The sequence below is a fragment of the Bos javanicus genome, chromosome X (assembly GCF_032452875.1).
Source record: "Bos javanicus breed banteng chromosome X, ARS-OSU_banteng_1.0, whole genome shotgun sequence".
Lineage (NCBI taxonomy): Eukaryota > Metazoa > Chordata > Mammalia > Artiodactyla > Bovidae > Bos > Bos javanicus.
The window spans coordinates 14241418-14254347 of NC_083897.1; the positions used below are offsets into that span (position 1 = coordinate 14241418).

General features: G+C 41.5%; 1 protein-coding gene across 1 annotated transcript; it reads left to right on the forward strand.

Annotated features, from left to right (window-relative positions):
• Window positions 1–513: 513 nt before the first annotated feature.
• Window positions 514–12121, forward strand: RBMX2 (RNA binding motif protein X-linked 2). The gene is made up of 6 exons (XM_061407957.1): window positions 514–618; window positions 817–932; window positions 2049–2100; window positions 8548–8677; window positions 10293–10470; window positions 10928–12121. Exons 1-6 carry the CDS (start codon window positions 554–556, stop codon window positions 11461–11463), a joined length of 1077 nt encoding a protein of 358 aa, XP_061263941.1. The 5' UTR covers window positions 514–553; the 3' UTR covers window positions 11464–12121.
• The last annotated feature ends 809 nt before the right edge of the window (window positions 12122–12930 follow it).

The window sequence follows — 12930 nt, forward strand, 5'->3', positions numbered from 1 at the left end:
CTGTGGAAAAGGGGTAGCAGCTTTTCACACAAGTCTGGGTATGCAATTCAGCTTACGGCGGTATACTTGTCAGTTGCCTATGCATTGGGATTTGAGAGAGAGAAAAAAAAAATTCACCCTTTCAGATATCTTCTTTACTTTTCTGCCGTCACTCTTGAACAAGGATGCTTTGTTGGGGGTGCGCGTGTGAGTTACTGACTGGGAGTGAAGGATGGAGGCGGAATTTGGGAGCGAAGGCTACGACTTAAGTCGCCGTATCAGGCACTTTTTCAGTCTTAATTCAGCAAACATTTGTAGCTAAGCTAATCAATGCCAGGTGTCGTCCAGGAGCTAGGAGTCCTGAACAGACCAGGCTCGCACCCTCGCCCAGTTTTTCGGAGGAACGTACAAATGGACCAGAGAAAAACTCTCTGATTAAAGAGCGAGCAACGCCGAACGAGGAAAGCCGCTGCTAGCTCTAGTGCTCAGGCGCTACGCCCCCGGCGCGCCAGTGCTCTTCCGGCGTGGCGCAAGCTCCGCGGCAAGCAATGGGCGCGAGGCGCCGGGACCGCGCATGCGTCTTGCGGCTTCTCCGGGAAGTTGCTTCCTAGGTTCTGAGCCTGAACCCGCGGAGATGAAGTAAGGCCTTAACTGTCCTCTAAGGAGGGGTCGGGGGAACTGGGGCCCGGGGCCAACCCACCCGGGCTGAGGTGGTAGAGCATCTGCGGGGCTGACGGGCGGGAGAGGCGGGGAGTCTAGAAAATTACTCTCTCGGTTTTGTTCTGTTGTACCTCAGGCCGGGGCGCGCTTACATGCCCGCTTTTCCTTCCGGTTTAGCCCTTTAACTAAAGTGAAGCTGATTAATGAGCTGAATGAGCGTGAGGTCGAACTGGGGGTGGCGGAGAAGGTGTCTTGGCACAACGAGTACAAGGACAGCGCTTGGATCTTCCTGGGTGAGGCCCACGTTTTCCTCTCGTAGGGCTCCTCCTTCCCTCCTGCCCTGCTTCCTAACATTTCAGCGTTCCCGCCTTACATTCCTCCCGACATTCACCACCCACATTTATTCCCTTCCGCTGTCTCTCTGTAAATACGTTTTCCTTGTCTGTTTTCTTCCCATTTCTAATTTGCTCTCTCTGCCAAGTCAGTGCTCATAATAGGTACTGCCGGCCGTTCACTGTGCTGAGAATCGTGCCACTTGGTTTCTCAGATACCGTTACTACCATCCCCCCGTCCCTCCCCATTTATACAACTAAAGAAACAGGTGCAGAGAAGTTAATGACTTCAGGTCACATAGCTTAGGAAGTGGAACAGCCAGAACTATGGCACTCTAGAACTCATGGTCTTAGCCCCTATCTCATATTACTGCCAACTCCCTCCCCTCCTCATTCTCCTTCCCTCAGAGTTTATTTTCCTCATCTAATTATCTCCTGCCTTCTATCCGTGGCCATATCATCTCTATATTCACTTTGTGTCATATGCGGTAATTTGACAGTTTATTCAAAGAGGTTATTGCACCAGACATTGTGTTAAGCATTTTATTTCCATTTATTTAACTATTATAACAATTCTGTGAAGTTAGAACTGTAATATCCCCATTCTATTGATGAGGAAGGAAACATTTGCAGGGAAAATTATTTCCTATGAAATGCTTAACAATTGACTTTATAATCCTTAGTCCTTGTGAGATGGGGTTAATATTTGCATATTTAAACTGATTTTGGACCTTAGCTGTGAATTTGCAGATAGAGAGCACATGAGTTCAAGATACGTTTTTGGAAGCCAGGTTTTGTGCTGGAAACTATCTGCTTTGTCCAGAAGATTTTGGGTGTGAGGGGTGTTAGTTTGGTTAGGGATGACCCCAGATTTTCCACTCTAAGTTAATCACTCCTTTTTCTGTATTACTGCTGCATTTTCTGTGTGCTTCTGTCATTGCATTAGACTAGGTTCTTTGAGGGAAGGCCCTCTTGCTTATTCTGATTTGCATCCCAGTGCCTGGCCTAGTGCATGCATGGTACATTGTAGACACTTGGTAAGTGTTTGCTGAACTGAAATGTGTTTCTCTTTTTGAGGGGGACTTCCTTATGAACTGACTGAAGGGGACATCATTTGTGTGTTCTCACAGTAAGTCACCTTTTTTTCCTTCTTTTTAGTAAGTCACTTTTTTATTTCTTACCTTCTGGGTCATCAGAGTAGTTTGCTTCAGTAATGCATTTTCAGTTCAGTTCAGTCACTCAGTCGTGTCCGACTCTTTGCAACCCCATGAATCGCAGCACGCCAGGCCTCCCTGACCATCACCAACTCCCGGAGTTCACTCAGACTCACGTCTATCGAGTCAGTGATGCCATCCAGCCATCTCATCCTCTGTCGTCCCCTTCTCCTCCTGCCCCCAATCCCTCCCAGCATCAAGAGTCTTTTCCAATGAGTCAACTCTTCGTGTGAGGTGGCCAAAGTACTGGAGTTTCAGCTTTAGCATCATTCCTTCCAAAGAAATCCCAGGGCTGATCTCCTTCAGAATGGACTGGTTGGATCTCCTTGCAGTCCAAGGGACTCTCAAGAGTCTTCTCCAACACCACAGTTCAAAAGCATCAATTCTTCGGCGCTCAGCCTTCTTCACAGTCCAACTCTCACATCCATACAGGACCACAGGAAAAACCATAGCCTTGACTAGATGGACTTTTGTTGGCAGAGTAATGTCTCTGCTTTTGAATATGCTCTCTAGGTTGGTCATAACTTTCCTTCCAAGGAGTAAGCGTCTTTTAATTTCATGGCTGCAGTCACCATCTGCAGTGATTTTGGAGCCCAAAAAATAAAGTCTGACACTGTTTCCACTGTTTCCCCATCTGTTTCCCTTGAAGTGATGGGACCAAATTGCCGTGATCTTCATTTTCTGAATGTTGAGCTTTAAGCCAACTTTTTCACTCTCCACTTTCACTTTCATCAAGAGGCTTTTGAGTTGCTCTTCACTTTCTGCCGTAAGGGTGGTGTCATCTCCATATCTGAGGTTATTGATATTTCTCCCGGCAATCTTGATTCCAGCTTGTGTTTCTTCCAGTCCAGTGTTTCTCATAATGTACTCTGCATAGAAGTTAAATAAGCAGGATGACGATATACAGCCTTGACATACTCCTTTTCCTATTTGGAACCAGTCTGTTGTTCCATGTCCAGTTCTAACTGATGCTTCCTGACCTGCATACAGATTTCTGAAGAGGCAGGTCAGGTGGTCTGGTATTCCCATCTCTTTCAGAATTGTCCACAGTTTATTGTGATCCACACAGTCAAAGGCTTTGGCATAGTCAATAAAGCAGAAATAGTTGTTTTTCTGGAACTCTCTTGCTTTTTCCATGATCCAGCGGATGTTGGCAATTTGATCTCTGGTTCCTCTGCCTTTTCTAAAACCAGCTTGAACATCAGGAAGTTGTAATGCATTTTATGGCATCACAAAAGCCCATTTATTTTAACTCTAGACTGACTGGCCTCCCTGCATTGGGGGGCCTGAAGCTTCTGTTCTGGTCTAGATCAGTCCCAGGACATGGTTCTGTAACTCTCCAATGTGCCAAATCCAAGAAGTTGGTTGATATAGGAGCCTGTCTTGGAGATTCTGGTCTATTTTTATTGTCTTTTCACTGAAGCCTACACTGGAACAGACTGGAACTCCTAGGAAGGTACTCTGTTGGCCCATCTCCTTGGGCTCTTATAAACTGTGGGTAACTCATGATGGGGCCATTCTGGGCCCACACCTGTGTGGCACTGTAGGATTAGGGCAAAGCACAGAGGAACTGGGAAAAAAGCAAAAGGTTTAGGCAGTAGTTTTTATCGTTGTTGTTGTTTCTAGTTGAGTGTAAGGTTAGTGAGCAGAGCCCGTCTCTTTAACTGGAGACTGAGAATCACAGGCTGATGAGGGATAAGAATGAATAGGAGAATCTTATATTCTTCATTCTGCTACGGGATGATAGCAGCAGCACTAGGTGGGAGAGAGTCTTGGCAGCTCACATTAGTAGTGGCAGCTGGTAGGAGAGGGGTTGGGTACAACCGCAAAGCTATACAGAGTAGTTAGTCCATAGGTGCCAGAAGGCCTTGGCAGCTCAGAGCAGCAGAGAGCCATGACCCCTGGACTGTGGAGTCCTCAGGCAGAGAACCATGATAAAAGAGGTTGGGCAAGCAGACAGTGGCTGGCACACCCTGGCAGAGGCATTGCCATGGCAGGGAATGGTTGGACCATCCAGTGGGCAGAGGTCCCTGGCTGATTGGTTGGGCCATATATAGGACAGAAGGCCGTGGGAAAGAAATTGGGCAAGAAAAAGGCCATGGTAGAGGGCCCTGGCAGGGCCTGAGGCTGCTTTTTCCAACTCTTGGGTATTGGGAAGTTCACAGTAGGTACAGCCTATAACTTCCATGCCTTTGTGGTAGCTCTGCCTAGTCCAGTCTTCCACCTGGGAGCTGTTTTTGTCTTATTTGCATTGAGTGATGATCACTGGTGTGTGTGTTTAGTCCAGTTCTCTGTTTTGGCTCCACACATTGCTCTCCATGATGATTGCCTGTGTCACTGACAACAGTGGCTTTCAAAAAATATTTTGTTTTCTGATTATCAGAGTAATGTATAGTTGTTGTAGAACACTTGGGAAAAAGAAAAAAGTACGAAGAATAAAATAAGAATGTACTTTAAGAAAAAAATGTTAACATCTTTGTGTATTTATTGTCTTCTTTTCAATGTTGGGCATTATTTCCAATATTTTGCTGTTATGAATTATACTGCAGTGTACATTGTGATATATACATCTTTGTATGCCTCCCTGATGGTTTCCTTCATGAAATTAATTTATAAACATTGTCAAATTACTCTCTGAAAAGGTTGTCAGTTTTCACTCTGACTGGAATGCTCATTTTCCTGAATCCTAATCAGTAATGGTTATTTTAAGAAAATATTGCCATATGACTTTTCATTATTGTTTTACTTTGCCTTTATTTCATCATCCGGGAGGTAGAACATCTCTTCGTAGATTTATAGGCCCTTATTCTTTTTCTTTGTAAATTTTCTATTAAGATCATTTGCCTATTTTTTCCCTGTTAGTGTGTTCCTCATTTTCTTACTGATATTACAAGAGTCCTTCATGTATTAAGGATATTAACTTATTGTTTTTAACACTTTATCATGTATTGTATTGCTGTGGACTTATTTTTTTAATTTGATGTGTTATCCTACATTGCCATTATTATTATTTCTTGATGCTCAAACTGTCCCAGTTTGGTCTGTAGTTATCCTGTCAAGCCAGCTCCTGTATTCTTTTTTCTTTTACTTTTTATTTTGAAATACTTGAAATAATTTCTGGGTTAAAACAGGAAAGTTATGAAATAGAATGAAGAATACCTATATCCCCTTTACTCAAGAGTCCCCAGATGTTAGCATTTTATCACATTTGCTTTATTATTTCTCTCCACCTATATGCATATTATTTTTTTTTTCTGAACCATTTGGGGGTCAATTGCAGACATGATGCACATTTACCCCTAAATTCTTCGGTGTGTATTTCCCAAAATACCGGGACATTTAACTTCAGGATAGTGATCAAATTCAGGAAATCAACACTGTTACACTGTTATCTAATCTATAGACTTTATTTGACTTCCAGTTGTCCTGATAATGTCCTTTATAGCAAAAGGGAAAAAAATGGCTTTCTAGCCTTAATCTGTGATGTAAATGGCAGACGTTTTCTCCTAGTTTGTCATTTGACTTTGTTTATTGTGATTTTTTTTCTTTGCAAAATTATTATTTTTAAATTTTTATGTGGTCATTTATTCATATGTTTAAATGATCTTATGGTAACATTGACTTTTTAGGGGATGTACAGTCCTATGAGATTTTTTTTTTTTGATACTTGAATAGATTTGTGTAATCACCCTTACAATTAGGATGAAGGACAATTCCATCATCCCCCAGACTCCCTCATGCTGCCCCTGTATAGTCTGTCCTCTAATTGCTGGAGAAGGCAATGGCACCCCACTCCAGTACTTTTGCCTGGAAAATCCCATGGACGGAGGAGCCTGGTAGGCTGCAGTCCATGGGGTTGCTGAGAGTCAGACACGACTGAGCGACTTCACTTTCACTTTTCACTTTCATGCATTGGAGAAGGAAATGGCAACCCACTCCAGTGTTCTTGCCTGGAGAATCCCAGGGACGGGGAGCCTGGTGGGCTGCCGTCTATGGGGTCGCACAGAGTCGGACACGACTGAAGCAACTAAGCAGCAGCAGCAGCAGTGATCAAATTTATCAGTTTTTTAAGCTTCTGGATTTGAGTCATAATTAGAAAGTATTTCTCCCCACCCATCCATGTTCTCTTCTAATACTTGTATAGTTTCAGTTTTATGCATTGAAATCTCTGATCCATTTAGAGTTATTCTGATGTATAGTGTGAGATATGGACCCAATTTCATATTTTTTCACATGGCTATCTAGTTGTCCCAACAGCATTTATTTAAAACTCTATATTTTCCCCCAGCAAATTGGAGTGTCACCCTTATACAGAAGTATTAACTTGGGAGGTAATTTTGATATCTTTATAATGTTGAGTCATCTTCTGCAAGAAAAAGAGGTGTCTTTATTGAAAACTGTGTTTGTGTCTTTCAGTAGTTTTTAAGAGTTTTCTTTGCATAAACCTTGTACATTGCTTGTTGTTACATTTATTTTTAAGTATTTTATCTTTTTGCTGTTGCTGTTACAAATGGGGCTCCTCTTTCCTTATATCTTATTATTATTGTTTGTAAGAGGGTGGTTTATTTTTGTTGTCTTTATATCTTGTTATCCTACAGATTTGTTATATAGTTTGTTTTTATCATTGTTTATCATTGCTTCTCTTGGGTTTTCTATATATATCATCATATATAATCTTCATACAGAGATAGCTTTACTTTTTTAATTAATTTTTAAAATTAGAGTATAGTTGATTTACAGTGTTGTATTTGTTTCTGCTGTGCAGCAAAATGAGTCAGTTATACATACACATATATTTACTCTTTTTTTATATCTGTTTTCTCCTGTCTAATCACATGGGCCAATACCTACAATATTAAGTAGTGTTAAATAGCTGAATACCATAGTTGAATCATTTCTAGTGTTTTCTTTTAAGTAAGATTCTAGATTTTGGGCTGAGGTATATGTATGTGATCATGTTATGACATTTCCATCAGTTACTATTGTATTTTTATGACTGTAGTTTTAAATTTATGAAGCTTTAACTTTTCTGGAATTAATTTTTATATAATGAGTAAGGTAGAATTTTTTCTATTTTCTTTTTCATTAAATTATGTCTTTATTAACTTCCACCTACCTTCCTTAGATTTACTCTCCCCCACTCCCCTGTGGCTTGTGAGATCTTAGTTCCCTGACCAGGGTTTGAACCTGGACCCTGGCAGTGAAAGCACCAAGTCCTGACCACTGTGACTGCCAGGGAATTCCCCTTTCCTTTTTAACAATAAAATTCTTTAATGTTACAGATTTTCCTGAGTGTGTGTGGTTTTAGCCACATCCTGTAAGTTTTGGTGGGCTTCCCTAGTAGCTCAGACGGTAAAGCATCTGCCTGCAATGCAGGAGGCCTGGGTTCGATTCCTGGTTCAGGAAGATCCCCTGGAGAAAGAAATGGCAACCCATTCCAGTATTCTTGCCTGGAGAATTCCATGGACAGAGGGGCCTGGCGGACTATAGTGCATGGGGTCGCAAAGAGTCGGACAAGACTGAGCGACTAACATACACTAAGTTTTGGTATATATTACCATTTTTGTTGTTTTCTAAATACTCTACCATGATTTCTTTGTTTTATTTCACTTTCTCTTTCATCCAGTAGTTAGCCTGGAGAATAGGTTTCAAGTTCTAGTTAGGGCATTTTTTGTTTTGAAATTATTGTTGCCAGCTGTTTCATATTTTGATTGGAGAACATGGTCTGTGCTGTTTTTGGAGATGATTGAGGTTTACTTTGAGATCTAGTCTATAGTCAGTTTTAATATTTGTTTCATGGATTCTTGAGAAGAAACTCTGTACAATCGAATATATCTGTATATCTATTAGTCTGATGTTAATATTTTTAACAATGTAATTGTTATATTATTAAGTATATGTTTATTTGTAGTTATATAATTTTATATTAATTCCTCTGACTTATTTTTCTCAATTTTATGTGTTGTGAACTCAAAGTGTTGTGTTAAAATCTCTAATAACTTTCACTCTTAGTTGCTCTTTGTATTTTTAATTAAAATTTTGGATGTGTTAATTTATGTATAAAATTTCATGACTTATGTATTAGGACCTTTTTCTGTGTAAAAGAGCCCTCGTAGTCACATTTAAATGTTTTCTTTGGTTGGCCTTGAATTCATCTTTGATCTTACTACTACCACCCATTTTTTAAATTAGGTGTTCTTGATATATCTTTTTCTAACTTTTAATTTTTAACCTTTCTTTGTCATCTTGTTCTCAGTGTGTCTCCTGTACAGATTATATTATTTGAATTTTGTTTTGTCATCCAATCTGAAAGTTTTTACATTTTAAATCAATAGTGTCTTACTCTTTTATAAATTAAATAGATACGGGGAGATTGTTAACATTAATCTGGTACGGGACAAGAAGACTGGGAAATCCAAAGGATTCTGTTTCCTCTGCTATGAAGACCAGAGGAGCACAGTTCTGGCTGTTGACAATTTTAATGGGATCAAGGTGAGTATGCTTACTGAACAGAACTTTTCCATTGTGTAGGGTTTCAGTTTCATTTCCCAGCTGATGACTACAGGCTCAAGGGCAGTACTGGTCATCTGGGTTGCAGAGGTGTGGCGACATACTGACTGGGAAATGACCCCAGGAAATAATTCCATTGGCTCATGACCCTGTCAACATGTGTTTCTTTTCCCCATCTCTTAGCAAGCTATGTCCTCAGGAGCATAGGTACCATGACCCCCCACTCCCCTTCATCTTGCACCCAACCAGGCGTCTGTTTTTCACCTTTTCTTCCTCACACTCCACTCTCATTTCTGCTGTATTGGAGAGCAAAGAGACTAGCAAACACTGCAGTTTCATGCTGTCCTGTATCAGGGAATTTGGGGTTCTATCATGGTTTCGTGGCTGAGGACCTAGCCATGTATGTCTCTCATATGTCTCCATTGACTTAGCAGTACTGGTCCCTGAAAATTCTCTAGTTAAAATCTCATGACAAAGTCTATGAAAGTAACTCATTCTGAAGTTTTCTGTCCTCTATTCTCTCTCCTCCACCCTTGTAAGTGAGACAGGGTGAGTGATGACATGAGAGTGAGACATGAAAAGGGAATGGGGCAAGTCAGGGTTATCTATGCTCCACATGCTCCCTGTGCTCATTTAGGAAAAGCACTGCCATTGAATGAGCATTGTCACAGGTTGGAGGGGTGACTCTTGACTTGGAGAATTTGTCACTGATTGCACCAGCAGTGAAAGGAAGTCACCATAAAAGGTTACTTTAATCTACCTTTTATGGTGGAATGGGATAGGTGAAAGTACTCAGGCTTAGGGGTAAGAGTAAAAACTTGCTCTTGAATGGAACAGTAAAAGCCAGACATTTCACATTTCTGATGGCATTGCCTATAGAATAAGTCTGTATCTGCCCAAATGTTTTTGTTTTAAGTGAGGGTTTAATTTTTTGTTGTTCACCTGGAGAGTTGTGATTCGCAGTGATAGTATCAGCATGAGCCAGTGGTTCCAGTATGGTGGGGGTGGAGCAAGGAGTGAGGGCTTAAGAGAAAAGAAAGTAGTCCTTTCTAGATTCCTTACCTCCTCCCAGCTGTTGTTCGCTTTGGCCTTATCCATTTGTGTTGAGAAAGCAGCTGTAACATTGAGCTGAATTTTAGGAATTCCCTTTAGCTTCCAGACTTCTTCACAGTGTGTTTCACCGTAAATTAATGTTACAGATGGAAGGTAATTCATGTTTGTGCATCTAAACTCTTGCAGTTTTCCATGCTGCTTATGCTTTGGGGCAGTACTTCCCAGGCTCTTTTCACTTCATGGCACACTTATAACGTGGAGATACTTATATAGAACTCTGATAAACTGATGAGGCTCCCAGGATCTCCAGCTGCCCCAGGCTCTACCTGACTGCCTCCAGGGTTGAGTGAATGTGTAGGGATGTGTGCTGTGACACATCACTTGAGCAGGTCTGCTTTTGAGATTTTCTGAGAAACAGAATTAGCAAGAGGATAATGGGAATGGTTCAAACCATGGATTTCTGCAGCTGGGTTCAAATAGATATAAGGCTCTGTTTGGTAGCAAATAGTTAGCTATCTGCTAAAGCAGTGCCTGTTTGTCCTAGATCAAAGGAAGAACTATCCGAGTGGATCATGTATCTAACTATCGACTTCCTGAGGACTCAGAAGAAATGGATGAGGTGACCAGAGAGCTGCAGGAGAGGGGCTGTGGGACTCATACTCCTCCACCAAGTTCATCTGAGGGCTCTGAAGATGACAAACCCACCAAAAAACACAAAAAAGGTAAATGGTTAAGGCCTATGAGAAGATTCTGGGTAGGCTTAATGTTTGCTCTTCTTAGCCTTCACTGAGAGTTGGTAGTCAGTTCTCAAGTGTGAAGGGGGCAGGTGTGGGGAACCTTACTTTAACTGGGGAAGAAGAAGTATCAGCAGAAGACTAATGCTGTGGGCTAAATTCTGGCCACCAAAATGCATATACTGAAGTCCTAACCCTCTGGTACCTAACAATGTGACTGTTTGGAGGTAGGGTCTTTAGAGAGAGAATTAAGAGCTGGAGTTGCCTTATACAGCAACCTGACATGTTAAGGGTGACAGACATCCAGCTTGGATTCTTGGAGGCACTTTTCTAGAAGTAGAGACCGTGAGTGGTTCACACTGCTGCCAAGCATGCTATCCTTTTGTATATCCTCCATCTTTTCCATCTTCTTTTTCTTACTTATTGTGCCCCTCTTTTCCTCCAGACAAAAAGGAAAAAAAGAAAAAAAAGAAAGACAAAGAGAAGACTGGCCGGGAGGTACAGGCAGAGCAGCCAGCCTCCTCTTCATTGCCCAGAAGCAAGATGATAAAAGAAAAGGATGACCCTGGCTCTAAAAAGCACAGTGGCAAGCACTCAGAGACGGGAGAGAAGGGTCAGAAGTCAGAGTCCAGGGAGGTGCGGAAGTCCCACCCCAGTTCCCCTGAGGTCAGGATGACCTGCCGTAGTGGAACGGAGGACCAAGAGAGGGAGCCAAGAAAGGAGAAGTCCAAGCATGAACACAAGTCATCAAGCAGGAGGGAAGAGAGAGAAGACAGGCACAGAGAGAGGGACAGGGGTCGAAGCTCAGACATACATTCCAGACGACATGACAGGCGCTCTGAGGGGCGGCATGACAGGGGCTCTGAGGGGCGTAGTCACAGGAGTAGAAGTAGGAGCCGAGATAAATCCCACCGGCACAAAAAGTCCCGGCACTCCCGGGACCGGGAGTCCTCTAATCCCAGGGAGCTCAGGTATCACTGATATCGCAGCCTGTTCAGCTATTCAGCACGGTAGAATTAAAAATGAACTGTATTTTTCAAATACAATGAAATTCAGTTATTCTTTTACTATATTTACATGTAAAGTCTTTGAGAATGAATTCTTTTGATCCCTTGAGTATACTAATCATCAAGAGAGGTGTAGTTTTTAACAGCTAAATATCCTGGATTTTTGAGCAGAATCCATTGTCCCTGGGAATATACTTGGTACTTTTGGCACATACCAGAGCATTCATGTACCTAGATCTGGGTTCATAAATATGGCCATTGAATTCATGACCCCAATTTATGATGAAATGGCCAGGAAGGGGAAATGCCAGACAGTTCTAGAATTCTAGTCTTTGTGCTACATGTTAAGAACCTTTCCAGTTGGCAGCTATAACCACTGAGCAGAGAAGTGTGGCTTAACTAGGTTCAGACAGGTTGCTATGAATGTGATAAGGATTCTTAACATCAGCCTGCTCCTTCCTTATTTTTGCCTACCTGCCCCCTGTTTTTTGAAATTATAGACATCTTTTTTCAGTTTTGCTGTTTTTGTTTTGGTTGATATGTCTACATTTTTTTCCTTATAACTTATTTATTTTATTGAGAAGAAATTCACATGAAATTAACAATTAAAAATTATTTATTTTTTAATTTAAGGATAATTGCTTTACAGAATTCTGTTTTCTGTCAAACATCAGCATGAATCAGCCATAGGTGTACATATGTCCCCTCTCTCTTGAGCCTCCTATCTCCCTCCCCATCCCAACCCTCTAGGTTGATACAGAATCCCTGTTTGAGTTCCCTGAGACATAACAGTAAATTCCCATTGGCTATCTATTTTACACATGTTATTGAAAGTTTCCATGTTACTCTCCGTACATCTCACCCTCTCCTCCCCTCTCGCTGTGTCCATAAGTCTGTTTTCTATGTTTCTCCATGTCTGCCTTGCAAATTCATCAGTACCATCTTTCTAGATTCCATATAGTGCATTAGTATATGATATTTATCTTGAAATTAACCATTTTAAAGGGAACATTCAGTGCAGTTTGGTACATTGACAGTGTTATAAAACCACCAACCATATCTAGTTCCAAAATATTTTCATCACCCCAAAATGAAACCCTGTATACCCATTAAGCAGCTCCTCCCCATCCCCTCCTCCTCCTTGTCCCTGGCAACTACCAATCTGCTTTTAGTTCCTGTAGATTTACCTATTCTGGACATTTCATGTAAGTGGAATTGTACATGTGGCCTTTTGTGTTTGGGGCCTTTCACTTAGTATAATATTTTTGAGGTGCATCCATATTATATCAGTGAAAATGTTAGCCGTGTCCAACTCTTTGTGATCCCATGGACTGTAGCCTTCCAGGCTCCTCTGTCCATGGAATTCTCCAGGCAAGAATATTGGAGTGGGTAGCCATTCCCTTCTCCAGACACCTCATTCGTTTTTATGGATAATGTCCCA

What these genes read in the sequence shown, in the direction of transcription:
- RBMX2 (XM_061407957.1), top strand. Translation starts at nt 554, where the DNA reads ATGCGTCTTGCGGCTTCTCCGGGAAGTTGCTTCCTAGGTTCTGAGCCT. An exon ending in CCTGAACCCGCGGAGATGAA is followed by an intron (nt 619 to 816) that starts GTAAGGCCTTAA and finishes CTTCCGGTTTAG; the next exon opens with CCCTTTAACTAAAGTGAAGC. An exon ending in ACAATTTTAATGGGATCAAG is followed by an intron (nt 8,678 to 10,292) that starts GTGAGTATGCTT and finishes TGTTTGTCCTAG; the next exon opens with ATCAAAGGAAGAACTATCCG.